A 20,646-nucleotide genomic window follows, 5' to 3' on the forward strand; every position below is an offset into this window, starting at 1 on the left:
CTCTAACTTTACGGAACTCTACTGCGAGAATTCAACAAAAGTAATATCTAGAGGAATAAGCCTCTGAAATACAGGTTCAAGATTATTCCTGCAGAATTCCATTAAAAATAAAATAGATTTCCCAAAGTCTTTAGTCTACTTCAATGTCAAGCAAAGGGGAGCAATTAGGTCCCATTTGAGAGTCAAAGAATCGCTGGTCAGTGAAACCAGGTAAAGTTCCGTAAAGAAGCCATGTCTCCGGCAACTCCAGATCGCCATTTTAAATCTTCTCACTGCCTTCCGCCCTGCGTCACTTCCGGTGTTACCTGCGAGGTTACCGGCAGCCGCAAACAAGGTGGGCAAGTGTCTGAAGAGCTGCCGGGATGCGGCAGAGCGCAGCGGCTGGAGGCCGGGGGTGCGCTCCCTTTCCCCTGCTGGGCGTCCTGGTCTTGCAGGGTGAGTGCACCGGCTGGCGGGGCCCCACTTCCGGCCGGGGGGGTTCAGGGAAGATGGTCGCTTTTCCGGTTCCGGGTGGGGGCGCCTTAGGAAAGCCCCCGCTCGGTTTCTGGGGAGGAAGGAAGGCAGGGCGTGTGGGAAGATGTGCCCTACTTGTTACGGGCACTCGCTGAGCAGAGTTGGTGCCTTTGGTTCTTTGCTGAGCGCCAGAGCTCGGCCACTTTGCGTGACAGGACCCCAGGGAACCACAGAGCTCTGGCTTTGGGGGCACCCGGCGTTATCTTGTAAGACACAACAGTGGATTTTTTTTTTTTTTGTTGTGTGTGTAATATATATATATATATATATATATATTTTTTTTTTTTTTTGGACGTGCTGGAGATGGAACCCAGCCCTTCTACTGCGGTTTTGTGTTGTATACCTTTACTAGAAATAGGTAATTCTAGAAGTCAGTAGTGTGTCCCCAGTAATTTTGGAAAACAAAATCATGACTGCTGCTAATTTTTTTCTTTTTGTAAGTGATTATCAGGGGGCTATGAAATAAAATACTAGTCACAGAAGGGATATGATTTGATTTCGTTATAATGAAGAAGCATATTGAAGAAAAAGCAACTGCCTTACATTTAAAAAACATTTTAAAGATGTAACAAAGCACATGTCAGTTCTTTTAAATTTTTAATGTTTTGGCAAATAGCAGAAAATACAGTATTGACACGATGACATTGTTGTAATAGTTGGATACATTTGATTTCATGCAATTTTCAAACTGCATAACTTTTAATCTAGTTTAATCACCTAGATTTCATGTGTGTGTCTTCTTGGAAAATCAAATACTATAGCATTAGAGTGAATCGTTAATTTCATAAAATTTTTCTAAAAGTTATGGGGATTTCTGAAGGGGGCCTATAAAGATTTCAGGTGTCCTAAATCTCAACAGGTAAGACTGGGAAGTTTTTATTTATCTGGTGACTAATTTTCATGCTGCCAGCACACTCCCTGGTCCCTCCTAGCTGTCTGTGTCATAATAAGTATCCAGTTTTTCAGCTAAATTATTTTTGCAATGTAGTATTTAGGCAGGCCTATTGTCCTTCATAAAAATATGAACCTGGCTCTCTCTCTCTCTCTCCTCTCTCTCTCTCTCTCTCTCTCTCTCTCCTCTCTCTTTCTTGTGCTCTCTCTCTCTCTCTCTCTCTCTTTTCTGGTGGTCCAACCCTGAGCTTCTCACATGCTAGGCAAGTGCTCTGACACTGAGCTATATAGCCCAAGGCCCTGGGAGACATCAATATCCAAATTAAGCTACCATCATACTAAAGATTTTTTAAAATTTTGTTTTGTGTTATGAGGAATCAAACCCATGGCCTTGCATATGCTAGCAAGCACTCTCACCCAGCATCATGGGTGCTTTCCTAACCCTAATGCTATTTCACATTGCAGAGCATCTGTCAAATCCAGCAGACTAAATAATTAAAACATTAGAAGTTAATTTTATGATCCCCATGTACTTGTTGAGTGCATTTTATATTTTGCCTTTTAAAAAACAAGTTTATTGACACGTAATTCACATGTTATACAATTTAGACATTTAAATGTGCAACTCAGTGGTTTTTAGTACTTAGAGTTATGCAATCATTACTACAACCAATTTTAGAACATTTTCATCACCCTAAAAAGAAATCCCATACACATTCCCACCTTCCCCCAGTCCCTGACAACCACCAATCTTTCTTCTATGTCTGTGGACATTGCATATATAAGGAAGCATACAACATGTGCTTTTTTTGTGAAATCTGGCTTCTTTCATTTAGCATGCTTTCAATGTTTCATCCACTTTTTTTGGTTTCTCTTTTGAATCTGTTAGGTGATAGACTTTGGTTGCATACCAGTGTTTATCTGCCTTCCCTCTTCAAAGACAGAACCTCTTAAATTATTAGCTTGTTCAAAGTGTAAGTCTGGTTCTCCACTATCAGTTGTCTAAGTGTGTAGAAATGATAGACTAGCATCCCAGTCTTACACTTTTCTCTTTTTCATATGTGTGTAATTATATGAATCAAAGACGAGCAGATTTATATTTTAGAAAACAGGGTAAATAAAATTGGGAGCTTTGTTATGTTTAGCTTTTTCCATGTATAAAATTACTTATGTTAAAAAATGATTTTCTAGTTTTCTTACCCAGATTAATTTTTTGTTAGTTTTTATGGATATTTCTATAGTTGTCTGTTTTTACCTGGCCAGAATTCTTTTTGACTCAGCTGAAAAGGTAAATACTTGTAAGGACATTGGTCTAAGATGGAAATTTCTGAATAAATGTTAATTGGATTGGAAAGGAAGAAACTTAGAAAGGATTTGATAGAGACTGTCACAGATAAGGAGTGTGTGTGTGTGTAAGTAAGTATAACAGTGTGGAGAGTTGGTTTGAAGGGAGACTACAGAGGTTCAGATTTATAACTCTAATTCAGATCTTTGCTTTAAATCAGGCATTGGCAAACCTTTTACATAAAGGGGTAGAGAATAAATAGTTTAGGCTTCACAGGACATGGTGTCTGTTGCAATTGCAAAACTTGCAAAAGAACTTTGAAGAACTAACAATTTCATCAGGGAATCTGGGAAGACATCACAAAGGGAGCTGATATTTGAGCTGGATTTCAAAGGTGTGACTATTGAGGATGAGGCCTAGTTGGGAACAACTCAGGCAGGATTGGTAGGGATAGGGAGAGTCTTTCAAAGACATATTCAAAGAAAGGCATGGGGGCGTGAAAGGACACCATATATTTAGACATTCCAAGCATCGTGCAAGGGATAGTGTGGGTACATGGTACAGTGACATAAGCTTAGAGCCAGATTGTTACTATTTGGATTTTATTCCATAGGCTAATAGGGAGTGATTAAAGGGGTTTGAATATGTGTGGTGTTCATTTTAATAATACTAGGTAACATTTAATGAAATTTTTTTATTCCGGTGCTATGCTAAGGATTTCATATGGTATCTTTTAAAAATTGTTCTGGGTCTTCATAGTGATCCAAAGAAGTAGGTCTGCTTACCATTCCCACTTACCAAATGAGGAAATTGAAGCTTGAACAGGTTAGGTTACTGTGAGCTAGGACTCTTAGCCAGAAAGTAGTTAGCCAGGACTCAGGTCCAGGTCTGGCTACATTTATTTTTATTTATTTCAGGCAGGGTCTTGCTATGAAGCCAGGCTGTCCTTGGATTTCCAGTCCTCTTGCCTCAGCCTCTCCAGTGCTAGGATTACAGATGTGTACACTACACCTATTTCTCAGGTCTGGCTAATTTCAAACCCATACTTTATTTTTTTTTATTTTTATTTTTTTCATTTTTCTTTTATTATTCATATGTGCATACAAGGCTTGGTTTATTTCTCCCCCCTGCCCCCACCCCCTCCCTTACCACCCACTCCACCCCCTCCCGCTCCCCCCCTCAATACCCAGCAGAAACTATTTTGCCCTTATCTCTAATTTTGTTGTAGAGAGAGTATAAGCAATAATAGGAAGGAACAAGGGGTTTTGCTGGTTGAGATAAGGATAGCTATACAGGGCATTGACTCACATTGATTTCCTGTGCGTGGGTGTTACCTTCTAGGTTAATTCTTTTTAATCTAACCTTTTCTCTAGTTCCTGGTCCCCTTTTCCTATTGGCCTCAGTTGCTTTAAGGTATCTGCTTTAGTTTCTCTGCATTAAGGGCAACAAATGCTAGCTAGTTTTTTAGGTGTCTTACCTATCCTCACCCCTCCCTTGTGTGCTCTCGCTTTTATCATGTGCTCATAGTCCAATCCCCTTGTTGTGTTTGCCCTTGATCTAATGTCCACATATGAGGGAGAACATACGATTTTTGGTCTTTTGAGTCAGGCTAACCTCACTCAGAATGATGTTCTCCAATTCCATCCATTTACCAGCGAATGATAACATTTCGTTCTTCTTCATGGCTGCATAAAATTCCATTGTGTATAGATACCACATTTTCTTAATCCATTCGTCAGTGGTGGGGCATCTTGGCTGTTTCCATAACTTGGCTATTGTGAATAGTGCCGCAATAAACATGGATGTGCAGGTGCCTCTGGAGTAACAGTCTTTTGGGTATATCCCCAAGAGTGGTATTGCTGGATCAAATGGTAGATCGATGTCCAGCTTTTTAAGTAGCCTCCAAATTTTTTTCCAGAGTGGTTGTACTAGTCTACATTCCCACCAACAGTGTAAGAGGTCAAACCCATACTTTAAATCTCTATATTATAACTTGAATTTTAGGATAGTATAGATTATCCATTCATTTCAACCTTCCAGAGTTTAGACCTGGATCTTGGGTGATAAATAGGATTTTTTTTCACATTGATGGATCAGGAGTGAAGGCTTGGGAGAGAGTCGGGGCAGAGGGATGAAGGTTTTTCAGGTGGAAGAGGGAGCATTTGCAAAGGCATAGAAAGAATGACAAATGTAGCATGGCAGATTCAGAAAGGATGCTGTGGACAAAACAGAAGTAATCCTCATCTTTGGGATAGGTCAGAATCTTATTAAAGTTCTTATTAGTGAACTTAGTCTTGGACTCCTTTTAGGAGGAATGCGACCAGACTAGATTGTCTAGAGGGGAGCAAGAAAATGATTCGAGGTAGGCAGTGGTAAATGCAGTCAGTGGAATTGATGACTCAGAACTGTGGAAGGAAAGGTTGAGAAAGCAAGTGATGATGATATCACCATGCACTGGGCACTTACTTAGGGTAGGTAGGCTTCTCAGTGTTGTGTTTGTTTTAATTCATTTATTCCTCACAGTGACCTGAGGTGAGCACTATCATCATTCCCAGAAGGAAAAGGAAACTGAAGAAGTAACTTGCTAAGACTACAGAGCCTGCAAGTGATAGGGCTGGGATTTGAACCTGGATCCTCCAGCTTAGGAGCCTGTGTGCTCAGTGGCTACACCATCCTGCCTATGCCAGAGAGACTACTGGTTTTCAGGACAGGGTGTGAGTTTGTGCTTTTCTGAACGCTTGCTCCCGTTTGTCTTTGGCCACCAGAACAATCGTGGCTTATTGAAGTGGATAAGAAAGTAGGAAAAATCAAAGTGCTAGCAACTTAATTTCTTAAAATATGACTCTGTAGTAGAAGCAAACTTTCTTTTGTTTTCTGAAAGTAGAAGAAGGATATGGCATGGCAGTGTTGGACATGGGTGGTTTTGGAAAGACCATTCTCTGGAGGGTTTAAAAATGAGAGCTGATTTTTATATTGTAGAAGACACATTTTCTGTTTTCCACTCCATAATTTACTTTTAGTGGATGTGTGATTCATTAACCAACTTTAAGAAAGGGGCAAAACCTTGGGGCAGTTAAAAAGATTTATTTTTTTTCCTGTTTTCATTTTCTGGTGATTGAGGCAGTGATAGCTTCATGCTGCAGCCATACTATACTTGGGGTAAGTCCCTTAGACCCCACAAAAGTTACCATATTCCTGGAGCCTGTGTGTATGTATATGAGAGAGTAGTGAGATGGGTGGGCATTGTTGCCTTTTAGATTCTGTGGGCAGCCCTGCTTCTTTGTATTTCACTTGACCATGAGCCTGAGTTTGGAAAAACGCTGGCATGACTAGGTTTTAGATTTTTACCCTCATATTCAATCTATGATTTATGATTACAAAATGGTAAGAGTGCTACTCTAGATTACTGCAGCTCCTCGTCCCTTGTGGGCCTCCCTGAAATGATATTGATTACCCTGGATTTTTGATGAGGGCTCTAAAAATAATAAATAGCATGTCTGTATTGTCCACTCACACCAAAATGAATACATTGTAAGTATTTGGGCTTGCTTTGATTAGGGGTGTGTACCGTCCTTTCCTTGGAGATTAAGGCAGATGCCCACGTCCAAGGTTATGTTGGAGAAAAGATCAAGTTGAAATGCACCTTCAAGTCAACTTCGGATGTCACTGACAAACTGACCGTAGACTGGACATACCGCCCTCCCAGGAGCAGTCGCACAGAATCTGTAAGTGTGAACTTTTCAGAAAGTTTCTTTAAATCTTTGTGTTCAACAGTTTTGGGATTCTTTTATTGGAAGTCATGCCCTCCTTCTTAAATAGAAGATGAGCTTTTATGTAAATGGAAGGAGATGGGCTTCTTCCCTGTATGACGTTCATTTGATCAGGTAGGCCCTTTTAGTCTCACACATAAGAATCTTACACATGACCTGTTGTAGAAAAAAAATGATCAAAAACTTAAGAGGAAATGTGGTTGAAGTTCATTTCCTCCTTGTTGTTTCTTTTTGGATGGTGTTATAGCTTTGTTTTCAGATTTGATGTAATAAGAAGTGTATCTCTAGTATTACTGGCTAGAAAAATTCTGAAGGTCCCAGTCACAGATATCTTTTCTCTTAAAGCTGCTCAAAACCTGTCAAAGTTGACTCGATGGGTGTATCTGTTTGTATATCTCTGCTCTGTGGATTTATCTTGGCTTCTTCTCCCAGTATGTAAACATCTGCAGTGATTTATATAGCTGCCTTTGAAGGAAGTGGTAGCACCTTGTGCTGGAGTCAGATGTTGTTGGTATCAGATGGTCTTGCAATATTAGAAACAATATACTTTAGTCACACATATAAAACACATTTATGATTTAAGTCCATTGTGGGTATCTAATTGAATATTACAGGACTATAAAAAAAAACTCTCTTTATGGCTCCAGCAGTGTCCTTAACTCAGGATAGATGCTATCCAAGAATGTGAATGTCATAGTCATATATAAGATTGGAGTTTTGAGAATATTTTTAATTTAAAAACTTTCTCTTTCTGGGTGTCCATGGCTTGTGCCTGTAATCCTAGCTACTCAGGAGGCAGAGATCAGGAGGATCATGGTTTGAAGCCAGCCTGGGCAAATAGTTCACGAGACCCTATATTGAAAAAACCCATCACAGAAAAGGGCTCGTGGAGTGGCTCAAGTGATAGAGCACCTGCCTAGCAAGTGTGAGGCCCTGAGTTCAAACTCCAGTACTGCCAAATAAAATAAATAAACAAAATAGAAATAAATAAAAGCTTTCTCTTTAATTTTAATGTGTAATCTTTGAATTGTTTTAGGAGCCATTATTATGTACCATGTAGCTTCAAGTGAGGTAGGTGACTATAATGAAGTGAGGCTGCAGTCATGGTTTCTGCTTCTTTAGACTTAAAATAGTTCACTTTATTTTGAGTAGTCAGGAAACTATGGCTGGCCTTATTTGGCCTGGTCTCTTTGGCCAAAAGTAGGGCAGAACAACGAGGAGCTTCTTGGGTCAGAAACCTTATTTGAAAACAGGAATTCTTTTATAGTACTGTTCCTCATGAGGTTGCTCAGAAAATCAGCAAACCCAGCGTTGTTGGAATTAGTAGAGTTTTAAAATCATCTAATGTACTGTTGCAATTACTGGTTAGTTAGGATTCTGTTGGATTAATCAGTTAGCAAAGATTTGAGTATCACTAATTTAATCTGGAATTTATGAGTTTAGATTAACCTCAGAGATACACAGCAGACCTTGTTTTATCAATAGGAATTTCAAGCCCTTTTATCCTGGTGGTGATAGTAAGTGGGGTTTGAACTCAAGGCCTCACACTTGTTAGGCAGGTTCTCTACCACTTGAGCCACTCTACTAGCTCTTTTTTGTGTTGAGCATTTTTGAGGTAGGGGCTCATGAACTATTTGCCTGGGCTGGTTTGGAACCACAATCCTCCTGATCTTTGCCTCCTGAGTAGCAAGGATTACAGGCGTGAGCCACTGGTATCTGGCATTTCTTAATATCTCTATTTAGCACTAGAAGTTCCATGCGAGTAGGGACTGTGTCTATGTGACTCCCATTATATCCCTTTGCTTAACACAGTGCATACAACATAATAGGTGTGTACTAAATATTTGTTGAATGAATGCATGAACAAATGAACCAATGAATGATAGAGCATCTTTTCTGAGAAATTGCTCTTCAAAATTGGGTAATTCAGTGATTACAAAAGCCTGGTTTCCTAAGTGAAAAGGTTCTGAGTAAACAAAGAAAGAGGAAAGCTTTGCATCTCACATGAGAAAGAAGAGTCATACCATTTAGTCATACCTGCCTGGCCCACCTCCAAGTTTAATTAGGTGCTTTTGGTGATGAAGTGCCTGATCACCAAGTCCAAAGCAACATTGTTTTAATTCAACATACATTCATTGAGTACTTATCTGGCATTTGACTTGGGGTTTATATATTAACTGCCAAGATAAATAACTTGAGAGAGGCTGGCTGGTTTATATTGCACCTTCCTAGTGATCTTGAACAAAACCAAAAATCTTCCCTTTGTCACTAACCTTTGAATAACTCACTTAGTTTTTTTTTTTTTTTTTTTCTGCTTTTTTTTGAAACAGGGACTTGCTATGTAGCCCAGGCTGGCGTTAAACTTGTCATGTAGCCCAGGCTGACCTCAAACATGCAATCTGCCTGCATGTGGAAGAGCTTAGCCTCCCCAGGGCTGGGATTTTAGGCATGCACCACCATACCCATTTAGTTTTTGCTTTGGGTCTTGTTTCCCTTTCTATAAACTTGGCAGGCTTTTGTCTCCTTCTCTTCCTCTTCCTCCCCACCCCCTACTCCCCACAGGAGTAGAACTCAGGGCATGTGTTCTACTTGAGCCACACCTCCCGTCCACCTTTCTATAAATGTGGAATAGTCATACTTGCCTCATATGGGTTAGTGTTGCTTTGAGGCTCAAGTGAGCAAATGTGTGGAAGTCATTTGAAAGCTACAAAGGCCGGTTAGAGTTGCTTTAGAGCAAGGGTTCTCAACTTTGGCACTATTGACATTTGGAGCCTGGCAATCTTTGTGGTGGACCTGTCTTTTGCCATGTGGGAAATTTAGCACTGTCCTTGGCCTTTTCCCACTAAATGCCAGTTGTGACAAGCAAAAGTATCTGTAACTCAATAGCAAAAAACCAAATAATCTGATTTTTAAAATGGGTAAAGGATTTGAGCAGATATTTCTTAAACCGAAAGAGAAATTGGTGGTCAAAGATATAGGAAAAAACACTCAACATTTCTAGTCCTTAAGGAAATACAAATTTTTTTTTCCTTTATTCATTTATTCATATGTGCATACATTGTTTGGGCCATTTCTCTCCCTCTGCTCCCTCCCTCTCTCCTCCACCCTCCTCGCTTCCAGGCAGAACCTGTTCTGCCCTTTTCGCCAATTTTGTTGAAGAGTAGACATGAACAATAATAAGAAAGACATAGCGTTTTTGCTAGTTCAGATGAGGATAGCTATACAGAGAGATTCCTAGCATTGCTTCCATGCACAAGTATATTACAACCCGAATTGATTCATCTCTACCTGACCTCTTCACTACTTCCCGGTCACCTTCCCGTATTGACCTCTGTCACTTTAAGGTTACTGTATTAGCTCCTCTGCAGTGGGGACATCAATCACTTTCAAGTTTTGGATTTCCTACCTATCCCCATTCCTCCCATATGTGCTCTCCCCTTAGCATGTGACCCAAGTCCAACCATATTGCTGCATTTGCCCTAGATCTAAAGTCCGCATATGAGGGAGAACATACAATTTTTGGTCTTCTGAGCCTGGCTAGCCTCGCTGAAGATGATGTTCTCTAGTTCCATCCACTTACTTACAAATTATAAGATTTCATTCTTCTTCATGGCTTAGTAAAATTCCAATGTGTGTAAACACCACATTTTCTTAATCCATTTGTGAGTAGTGGGCATCTTGGCTGTTTCCATAACTTGGCTATTGTGAATACTGCTGCAATAAACATGGGTGTGCAGGTGCCTCTGAAGTAACCTGTGTCACATTCCTTTGGGTATATCCCTGGGAGTGGTATTGCTGGATCACATGGCAGATCTATGTTTAGTTTTTTAAGAAGCCTCCATATTGTTTTCCAGTGGTTGCACTAGTTTGCATTCCCACCAGCAGTATATGAGGGTTCCTTTTTCCCCACATCCTCACCAACACCTGTTGGTGGTGTTGTTTTTGATGATAGCTATTCTAACAGGAGTGAGGTGGAATCTTAGTGTGGTTTTGATTGGCATTTCCTTTATGGCCAGAGATGGTGAGCATTTTTCATGTGGTTTTTTTTTTTTTTTTTTTTTTTTGGCCATTTAAATTTCTTCTTTTGAGAAAGTTCTGTTTAGTTCAGTTGCCTATTTCTTAATTGGTTCATTGATTTGGGGGGGGGGAGTTTAGTTTTTTTTTTTTCTTTTATTATTCATATGTGCATACAAGGCTTGGTTCATTTCTCCCCCCTGCCCCTACCCCCTCCCTTACCACCCACTCCAGCCCCCTCCCTCTCCCCCCCACCCCCTCAATACCCAGCAGAAACTATTTTGCCCTTATCTCTAATTTTGTTGTAGAGAGAGTATAAGCAATAATAGGAAGGAACAAGGGGTTTTGCTGGTTGAGATAAGGATAGCTATACAGGGCATTGACTCACATTGATTTCCTGTGCGTGGGTGTTACCTTCTAGGTTAATTCTTTTTGATCTAACCTTTTCTCTAGTTCCTGGTCCCCTTCTCCTATTGGCCTCAGTTGCTTTAAGGTATCTGCTTTAGTTTCTCTGCATTAAGGGCAACAAATGCTAGCTAGTTTTTTAAGTGTCTTACCTATCCTCACCCCTCCCTTGTGTGCTCTCGCTTTTATCATGTGCTCATAGTCCAATCCCCTTGTTGTGTTTGCCCTTGATCTAATGTCCACATATGAGGGAGAACATATGATTTTTGGTCTTTTGGGCCAGGCTAACCTCACTCAGAATGATGTTCTCCAATTCCATCCATTTACCAGCGAATGATAACATTTCGTTCTTCTTCATGGCTGCATAAAATTCCAAGGGAAATACAAATTAAAACCACATTGAGATGTCAACTCCACCTATAGAATGGCTATTATAAAAATGATAAATTGTAACAGCTATTGGTGAGAGTGTGAATTAGTACAGGGTACAGTCATCTTGGAAAATAGTGTGGAGGTTCCTTAAAAAAGTAAAAATAGCTTGGAATATAACTCAGTGGAATAGGTTAGCATGTGTGAGGCCCTAGGTTCCATTCCCAGCCCTACAAAAAAAAAATTCACCTTGTGCTCCATAAATATGTACCATTATTATTTATCAACTAAAAATAAATAATAAAATTTAAAAATGAAAAAATAACTTTGCAGATATTGCCACATATTTTGTGGGGAACAAAATTGCCCCTTGTTGAAAGCTAATTGCTTTAGAGTAATAGAATTTAACAGAGATTTGAGGGTTAGGACCCAAGGCTTCTTTCATCAGCCCTTTTTCTGATCAGGTTTTTCTTTTGTTTGTTTGTTTTTGTTGTTTTGAGACAGGATTTTGCTGTGTAGCCCAGGCTGGTCTTGAACTTGTGGTGCTCCTGTCTCATCCTCCTGAGTGCTGGGATTGCAGTTGTGTGCCACCATGCCTCGCAGTTTTATTGTTGTTTGTTTTTTAGTAAAAATGATAGCAAAGTTTATTAGGAGAGGAGTATACTTTTCAATAAATTGAAAGCAGGTCATCTCCAGAGGGAGAGTGACTTGGTCAGTTTTATTGACCTATCTTTCTCCTTGAAGGGTGGAGGTAGAAAAGCATTAAAAAAAAAGAAAAGAAACCTTTATTCAGTAGTTTTTTACTTTAGACCTACTTAGTTTTACATTTCACTGCATTTCCCAAATTAACTTTTTTTTCTCATGGTGTTACTTTCTTAGATTTTTCATTATCAGTCTTTCCAGTACCCAACCACAGCAGGCACGTTTCGGGATCGGATCTCCTGGGCTGGAGACGTATATAAAGGAGATGCATCCATAAGCATCCGCAACCCTACCTTGAAGGACAATGGAACCTTCAGCTGTGCTGTGAAGAATCCCCCAGATGTGCACCATAATATTCCCATGACAGAGCTGATGGTCACAGAAAGGGGTAAGCTAATTACTACCAGCCTTCTCTAGTGGTCTCCCACTGCTCTGGAGCTTTCTGAAGTGCTTGATAAGCAAAGCCATCTGTCTTTGTGCACCAGTTAGGCCATTGGATCATTGTATCAAGTTATTTTTCTGCCATCTTGATTTATCTAGTCTGTTAAGGTGAATTTTTAACCTTTATTTTGAAACTGAATTTTCTCTTCAAATATTGCCATAGTTTCTCTCCTGTTCCCTTTTCGTTTTTACATCAGGTGACCAAAGGTCTTGTGGTTTGTTTGGCGAATCCCTGAGGTAAATGGAGGTTGTTATCTCTGTGAAATAGAAGTCATTCCAGTTTCCCTAATATGCTCATACTCCCAGTTATGAGACAGTGTACTTGCCCATAGCTTGAAAGGGTACTCCCTCTGACTGTGGGAGGCACTGCATTTCTTTCTTGCTGGAAAGAGCAGCAGTTTCCTTTTAGTGTGAAATAGTGGAAAGGAAGTTGGAAATAACTTAAAAAATTTGCCCCTGGTGACTATTAAAGTGGTCATTCTAGTTCATAATTGGATTTGAACCAGAGGCTTAAAGATACATTAGGATTCATTTAGTTGCTGTATAATTTCTTGGGTCTTCCTTTCCTCCTTTCTTTCCTTCCTTCTTTTCTTCCTTCTTTCCTTCCTTCCTCTCCTCTTTCCTTCCCTGCTTTTACTCCCTTTTATTTAATTTATTTTTTTAATTTTTATTTTTTTATTATTCATATGTGCATACAATTTACTCCCTTTTTTTTCCCTTCCTTCTTTCCTTCCTTCCTTCCTCCTTCTTTCCTTCCTTCTTTCCTTCCTTCCTTCCTTCCCGCCTGCCTGCCTGCCTGCCTTATCACTCCCTCTTTTTTCCTCCTCCTGCTCTTCTTCCTCTTTCTTTTCTCTCTCTGTCTCCCTGTCTTTTTTCTCTTTCTCATCCTTCTCCTCATTCTCTTCCTACTCTTCTTTCTTCTTCATCATCTTTGTCTTTGTTTTTCAACAGTAGCTCATATGGGCACAATCATAATTCTGGCAGGAATGGAAACTGATAATCGGTTTTTGGGAGGCAGTTTGGTAGCAGGAGTCCTATTTTTTGAAAGTATATGCCCTTTGGTCCCGTAATTCCCTTTTGAAATTTTATCTTAAGCAAACAGAGCTAAGTGTAAAGATTTATGTATAAGGATGGTCACCTTAATATGAATTATGGATTCAAAGAATTTGAAACAACTTGAATGTCCAGCATTAGAGGATTGATTCAATAAGTTATTTAATATCATGATAGAATATCAGGCAGCTCTCAGACATATCTAGAAGGAATTTTTAATGACATGAAAACATATTTGTCATATACTAAGTAAAAACATTAAAATAGTATGTAAAATATGATTTATACTTCTAAGAATGTATACTCTACCCCCACATGCACCCCTGTACCCCTTGAAAGAAGATTGAATTGGGAGATACCAATGTGTTACTCCTCTGCAGTGGAATTATAGCCACATTTTTATCTTCATTGTACTTTTGTGTATACACCCTTCTTCTTCACCTTTTCTTTTGTGTTTCCTCTAGTTTTTGGCACCATGCTGTCCTCTGTGGCCCTTCTTTCCTTTCTTATCTTCATTCCCTCAGCAGTGGTAGTTGTTCTGCTCCTGCTGAGAATGGGGAGGAAGGCTGCGGAGATGAAGAAGAGGAGCAAGTCTGGCTATAAGAAGTCTTCTATTGAAGTTTCAGATGAGTAAGTCCCATTGGAACCCTGAGCAGTCAGTCCATTTCCTCTTCAGAGCTCTGCTTTGTGGACAGTATCCAGACTCTCATATCCGCACACCTTTTTTTCTAAACTGAAGTTAGTTCTGCTGGAGAAGTTTCCTTTCGAATGGAATAGTTCATGAGGAGTACCAGAAGGCAGGTTAAAAAGGAAACTCATGGATATTGATTTGGAGAGAGCTGGAGGGGTTGATAGTATGGTCCTAGTCTTCTGCTTTGGAAATCAGATTTACAGTGCTATGGCTCTGAATATAAATTTTGAAATACATATATCTCACTTGTTCAAAATTTAGAGAAAATTCCAAGTCAGTTTTTTCCTTTTCTCTCTCAGTCTGTCTCCCTTAGTCCCTCTCTCTCTTTCTCACTTTGGCACAGAGCTGATGTCTCCTGACAGAAAATGCATGAGCAATGAGGGAGGCTTTAAGAATAGCTGTGAAGGACAAAGATGATTTAAATGAACCAGAACTATTCTTATTCAGCATATGCTCTGAAGAGGCTGAACCAATTGTGCTTATCAAAAGTGTGTATTCAACACTATTCTGTCGATAAGCAGGCATGATCCAGTATTTTCCCTAAAAAGAAATCTGCTAAAAAAGAAAGTAATAGAAATCTACCTCAAATCTCTGTGAGTTCTTCATTGTCTGTATTCAGAGTTCTTAAGGTAGGGTAGGAAATCTTACTGTGAGAGGGTCCAAAGTCTTTTGTCTGTGTATGTTCATTACTTATTACTAAAAGAGTTCCCTTACAAAGAATCTGTCAGCCCCCAAAAGGTCAAGAACTGTTGGCAAAAATAACAATATCTATTTCTAAGTATGTTTACAAGATGTTTTAGGATCCAGCTGTAAGTCACATTGTTTTCTGCCTTTTGCTCTTATTCTCATCCCAGCTATCGTGAGCTTATTTCTTCTAGACATACTACAGTCATGTGTATGTGTGTGTGTGTATTCCCCCATGCCTTGACACATGCTCTTTTCTTGTCTGGAATGTCCTTTTTCCCTTTCTTGTTTGTCTGCAAGCTCTTTCTCATCATCCAAGACCCAGCTGAAACATTCCCTTCTCTTGATGCTCCCTGAGTCCCAAAGAGAAAATCAGTCATAGTCCCTGCCTTTGTTGCCACAGCAGATTCACCCTAACTCTGTTAAAATATTTATCACAGTGTATTATAAAGTACTTGTTAAATTTATAATAGGTCTCTTACCCCCATGAGATTGTCTTTCTTTAAGAGACCAGGTTTTATTTATCTCTTTATTCCCAGACTAGCATAATGGCTCAAGAATTGTTGGTTCTCAGTACTTTTATGGATGAATTTATGACTAGCTGCTGTTTATTGGGCATTTATGCCAGGCACTGTGATACTGTTTCACATGTATTAACTCCTAACCATTATACTTTAAGAATACATGGTAATACCTGTATTTTATAGATAAGGAAACAGGCTCCTGGAGTTGGAGTAGTTTGTCCGGTTACCCACTTCATGGCAGAATTGAGATCTAAAACCAGACCAGTGTGATTTCAATACCTGATCTTTTAACTGTTCCCCTAAGATGAGTATAGCAACAACTGGGATTTGGCTTGTGCTTTTTCCACAGCACTGACCAGGAAGAGAAAGATGAGTGCATGCCGAGGCTTTGTGTCCGTTGTGCTGAGTGCCTGGTAAGTCCCTGACGTTTCTTCTGTTTAATGTTGATGTCTCACTTTTCCACCTACCTAAGGGGATCCTTCACTCTCATAGGCAACAAGGTGATATGCAGGTAACTCCAAGGAAGGGATGAACTTTCCCCAAAGTATTTTGGTCTCTGAGTACCCCTATGTCTCTCAGCATGATTTTGATTTGATTTCTGTCTCATAGGCATAGAATGGTGCTTAAGGTTAGGGAAGGGGGCTGTGTAGAGCATTCTCTGCTGACTTATAGAAAGTCCTGATAAAAGAGTTCCTAAGACCACTAAATTCATCCTAGGAGACTTTGACTCACTGGCTTCAGAACCCTGAATTTAACTTTTCTGCTGAGCCTGGTATTTTCCAGGGAATCAGAGTGATAGACCTTTTGGTAACTTGATGTCTTTTATCACTAAGAAACACCATGTTGGAAGGCCCCAGTTTGGATTTAAATCTCAAAATTTGTCATCCTTCCCAGTGTGAGCTCTTGCTGTGACTTGTGTGGTGGCTGTCCTGGAATCGAAGGAGGAGGGAAGCCTCTCTGATATGGTACAGTTAGAAACAAGTCAAGAGCAACTTATAATCTAGTGTGAAATGTACCTGTCATTTCTGGGATTGCACTTGAGCCCTTTTTGTACTTATGGCCAAGCTCAGCACTGGGCCAGATCATTCATTGCCTCCTCTTTGTTTTTCTATCGTATCATAAGATGAGAGAAAGGTTATTGGTCCAGGGGAGAGGAAGGACCTAATACCAACCCTTCAGGTTTTGAATATTCTGATTTTGCAAAATGAGTTAATGTTTGTGTGGTTATTATCCACATGTCTGATATTAATTTACTCAAGATTATTTGTTGAGTAACTGACATGGGCCTTATGTCCTATGTACATAGGACAGTAGTGAACAAAACTGATAAAAGTTCATGCCCTCAAAGAACTTAATGTTCTTCACTCGAAAAACCTTCTCATCCTCTAATACCCAGCTGAAATGTCACTGTCTCTTGATTTGGGGTACAAATACTGACTAAATTTAAAAAAAATAAGTACAATATGCAGTATAGCAGGTTGTATTTAATGCTATGGAGAAAATTAAACACAAAAGTGAGAAGGGATGTGCTATTAGGGATGTGATATTAAATAGGACAGTTAGAAACACCCTCAGTAGGATGGTATTTGAGCAAACTCCTGTAAGAAGTAGATAGCAAACCAGATGGCTATTGTGAAGTAGCATTTTAGGGAGAGAAGTGGCAGGTGCAGAAATGGCAGGTGTTCTAGGAACAGCAAGGAGGCAGTGTGGCAAGAAAGAAGAGAGGAAGGCAAGAAGAAAATTTGTTAAAATAAGAGAGATGCAGCAGGTAGATTTTATAGTCCTTCATAGAGGACTGCAGTGGCTGGACTTTTATTCTAAATGAAGCTGAATTCATGGGAGGGGTTGAGAAGAGAAGTGCTATGAATTGATGTGTGTTTTAAAAGTATCTTCCTAGGTTTTGCATTGAAGATGGATGGTACAGGGCCATTAGGAGGTTATTAGCTATGATGCAGGTGAGAGAAGATGGTAGTGATTTGGTGGTAGAGATAGTGAGAAGTGGCTGTTTTATCCCTCTGGTTTGAAGGTAAAGGCAGGATTTACTGATGTTGCATGTTCATGTGGAAAAATGGGAGAGACAACATGGGAAACTGAGTCTCAGAGTTAAATACTTTATCCAAAATTCCACAACCAGCGAAGGGTGGGACTCAGAGGTAGACTGACTCCTACTCTAAACTCTAATCTCAAGCATATGCAGAATATGTTGAGGTTTATAAAAATATTTACCAAGGAAATGGGAGTTTTGAGTGCTTCAAAGTAGAAATTATCTGAACAGACACATTGTGTTGAGGTTCTAGGATGTGCTGTAGGAGTTAAGGTGCGTGAAGTCAGTGGCACTTGATCTTGTCATCCTAAGCTGAGTTCCATTTGGAGGACCCAAACATACGGTCTTAGCCTGAATTCTGACTGTGATACTGTATTTCACATATAACCACACCTACTGTTCTCTCCCCTCCAGGATTCAGACTATGAAGATACATACTGATGAAAGTCTGCATGATGTAAGAAGGATTACCTAATAACAGAAGATATCCCATTCCCATGGCCACCAACACCTCTCAGAGGAGGGAGCTGGCCCAGGCAACAGTGATGGGGGATTCTGGAGGTCATTAGTAAAGACTTTAGGATCCATTTATTTATTGAAGAAATGTTCTTTTTGTATTTATAAACTGTTGAGAAACTCTCAGAAGAGACTCATGACTTCAGATTTTAATAAGTTATACTCTTATCGAATGAAGAACTTCTTTTCCAGAACAGAAAGATGCTTTTTGGTTTACCTTCGCTATTGAATGTATTACAGGTTTTCTTCCAGTTATTTGAAGGACCTGAATGTCTGCTATAGTTCTGATGCCAAAATAATATATTTTAATGAAGTAGAGCTTGTAGCTTCCTGGCACTATGCTGCTGGACAAAATGCTTGTTTGGGATAGAGATCTTTTTGGTATTCAGCATATACTACCTGGTTTAATTATCTCATCAACAATTGTATTGAGGTACTTGGAGTGTTCAATTCTAATTTCCTTAGAGTTGGTAAGATCAGTAGTTTGCTTTGACTGGGTTTTTAAAGTATTAAAGTGTCATCAATTTACAGTTAAAGAAAGGAATGGTGAGATAAAGGAACTTTTTCCTTGTCTTGCTAGGTGCAATTGGGCCAAGGAGTTTTTGTTCTTATAGCTGACTAACTTGTGGTTTCCTTCTTGACTTTGCAGGTTTGAGGCCAAAAAAAACAAAACAGAATAACAACAACAAAAAACCTCTTTAAAAGGGATTTTAGTGGGGATGTATAGAATATTTTAGCAGTTCTTTATAATTAAATCTTTTCATTTGTTGTTCAGAACTTTTTCAAGTTCTAAAATGTACCAGTTACGTGTAAACTATGGTATTTGCAAGCTGTTTTTGCATAATATTGGAGATGAGGAAGTAAGGTTGTAGGTAACATATACATTCATCTCCTTTTCTCTCAATAACTTATAACACATTTCTCCATTCTTATAGCAACCTATCCCAACATTTAATTTATATGTGTTTTTCTATAAGCCATTACTACATACATCTGACATGTCAGGAAGGATTGACAGCATTTGTGTAAGTAGTCCACTTAGTAGTGGTAGGGTTCACTTCTCAATTATGACATGCAGAAATTACCCCTTCTCCTACCTTTGTTTTTCAAGAGGATGGTGTGTTTCCATGGTTATTTTCTAGGTTGCTCAGAAGGAGCATTATATACTATGTATTTTATTTAAAATATCACTTTTATGTTTTCTGCCAAGGACTTATTTTAGAAATTTGGGTCTTTAATTCTGTCTCATAGATTTGGCCTGGCTGCCATTATTAACCTAGTCCACAGAATCTGGTTAGTTGATAGAGGTTGTGCTTTACCTCTGGCCATGTGTGTCTGTGGAAGAGGCCATGCTATTTTGTAGCCTTAAACGTGATCTGAACCAGTTCCATTTTTTCTTTTTAATGACAGAACAATAGAATCCTTCATAGCAAGGGAGTAAATTGGTAATTCATTCTGCTCTATGGGTTCGTAGTCACATCTCAGTCATAAGCTGCCCTAAGTTTCTTTCTTTACCTTTTATATTGAGGTTTGGGTTGCAGTATTTTTTTTCCTCCAGAGGAAAACAAAGCACTATAAAATGGGTTTGTTTGTTTGTTTGTTTGCCCATTTAACCTACTGTTTTAATATCTTCTAAGGTGCTACTCCCCTACCCTTTTTACTTTTTGCTGCTCAATGGACTGTTGTCAGCCCATATGTAGACCAGCCTTGTCTAGAAAGAGAATGTGATTCAGAAGGGGCTCTTCAGAATTTTGCTTTGACTATGCAAGTCTTTTCTCATGGTTACATTGCCCAATGAGTTTTATGCACTAGGTTCTTCATTCTGTTATAGGACTTGAACTTGTAAAGTATTTTGTGTTTCTTTCATGACCTGTTATTTCAGGTCACTTGGGGGAACATTAGAGTCCTCTGCAGCTCCTGAATCTATCACTTGTGCTTCAAGAAGGAAGGTTGCATGTACTTAAAAAAAAAAAGTAACAAACTTCTGGAGGCCAAATCATGAACCTGAATGTTCTACTGTGTCATTCAGTTATGGTCCTAAAGGGGAGCTATAAGAAGACCCATCAGAGTGGACAAGACTGTTTGATTGCACTACTACAAAACTTTGCTGCCAGAAGAGGCAGCTCTATTCCTTTGACTCACTCCACTGTTAACTACTATATGCCTTTTCCTTTGTTTGTTTGTTGTTTTGTAGGAGGATGTGCACTGTTGGGCTACATGCATAGACAATGTAACTAATGGTATATTTATTCTATCACAGTTAATAAACTTCTTTGCATTTTCTGGCTACCTTTTGGTGTTTATTTACATGTAAGATGAGATGTGTCTTGTGAAAGAAAGGGGGGTTTGTGGTTTCCAGCATTGAGCAAAGAGTCTGAGCTGTACCGCAGCAAGAACCTGTATAGATGTGGTGGTGTACAAGAACCAAGTCACACAGCAAGAGTTGATTATTATATTTTAGAAATTTTGTGAGCCAGTTGTTAAACTGTTGGTGGCTTGAAATAGGCCATGGTGGGAATGTTTATACAAGGACCATTCAGCTTGATCTTTGAGATTCCATAAGTTGAGCATGCCAGGCCTGGGTCAAACCAATAGGGGTGAAAGTGTGTGTATCAAAAACACTTATTTTGAAGAAGTGAGACAAGACTGAGAGATCTCTTGAAGTGAAGAGGCCCTGAGCTCTTTATCTAGGATAGCTAAGACACCCAAGGAGTTCCCTAGGAGAATAACTTGTTGCCTGTGTG

At 39.4% G+C, this 20,646-nt stretch overlaps 1 protein-coding gene across 3 annotated transcripts; it reads left to right on the forward strand.

Annotated features, from left to right (window-relative positions):
* The first annotated feature begins 280 nt into the window (after positions 1–280).
* Mpzl3 (myelin protein zero like 3) lies at positions 281–20,191 on the forward strand. 3 transcript variants are annotated; one of them, XM_020160803.2, is made up of 7 exons: positions 469–719; positions 6,248–6,414; positions 12,127–12,337; positions 13,908–14,073; positions 15,692–15,755; positions 17,801–17,843; positions 18,552–20,191. In XM_020160803.2, the coding sequence occupies exons 1-6, from the start codon at positions 578–580 to the stop codon at positions 17,825–17,827; spliced, it is 777 nt and encodes a 258-aa protein (XP_020016392.1). In that variant the 5' UTR covers positions 469–577; the 3' UTR covers positions 17,828–17,843; positions 18,552–20,191. The 3 variants fall into 3 exon arrangements, with proteins under 3 accessions (XP_020016393.1, XP_020016392.1, XP_073922741.1); XM_020160804.2 differs by lacking the exon at positions 469–719 and adding an exon at positions 281–435 and having other exon boundaries at positions 17,801–20,191; XM_074066640.1 differs by lacking the exon at positions 469–719 and adding an exon at positions 4,509–5,403 and having other exon boundaries at positions 17,801–20,191.
* The last annotated feature ends 455 nt before the right edge of the window (positions 20,192–20,646 follow it).

The sequence above is a fragment of the Castor canadensis genome, chromosome 2 (assembly GCF_047511655.1).
Source record: "Castor canadensis chromosome 2, mCasCan1.hap1v2, whole genome shotgun sequence".
NCBI classification, from domain to species: domain Eukaryota; kingdom Metazoa; phylum Chordata; class Mammalia; order Rodentia; family Castoridae; genus Castor; species Castor canadensis.

Coding starts and splice junctions, on each gene's coding strand:
- Mpzl3 (XM_020160803.2), top strand. CDS start 578: ATGTGCCCTACTTGTTACGGGCACTCGCTGAGCAGAGTTGGTGCCTTT. Junction 6,415..12,126: donor GGAGCAGTCGCACAGAATCT/GTAAGTGTGAAC, acceptor TTACTTTCTTAG/ATTTTTCATTATCAGTCTTT. Junction 14,074..15,691: donor TCTATTGAAGTTTCAGATGA/GTAAGTCCCATT, acceptor CTTTTTCCACAG/CACTGACCAGGAAGAGAAAG.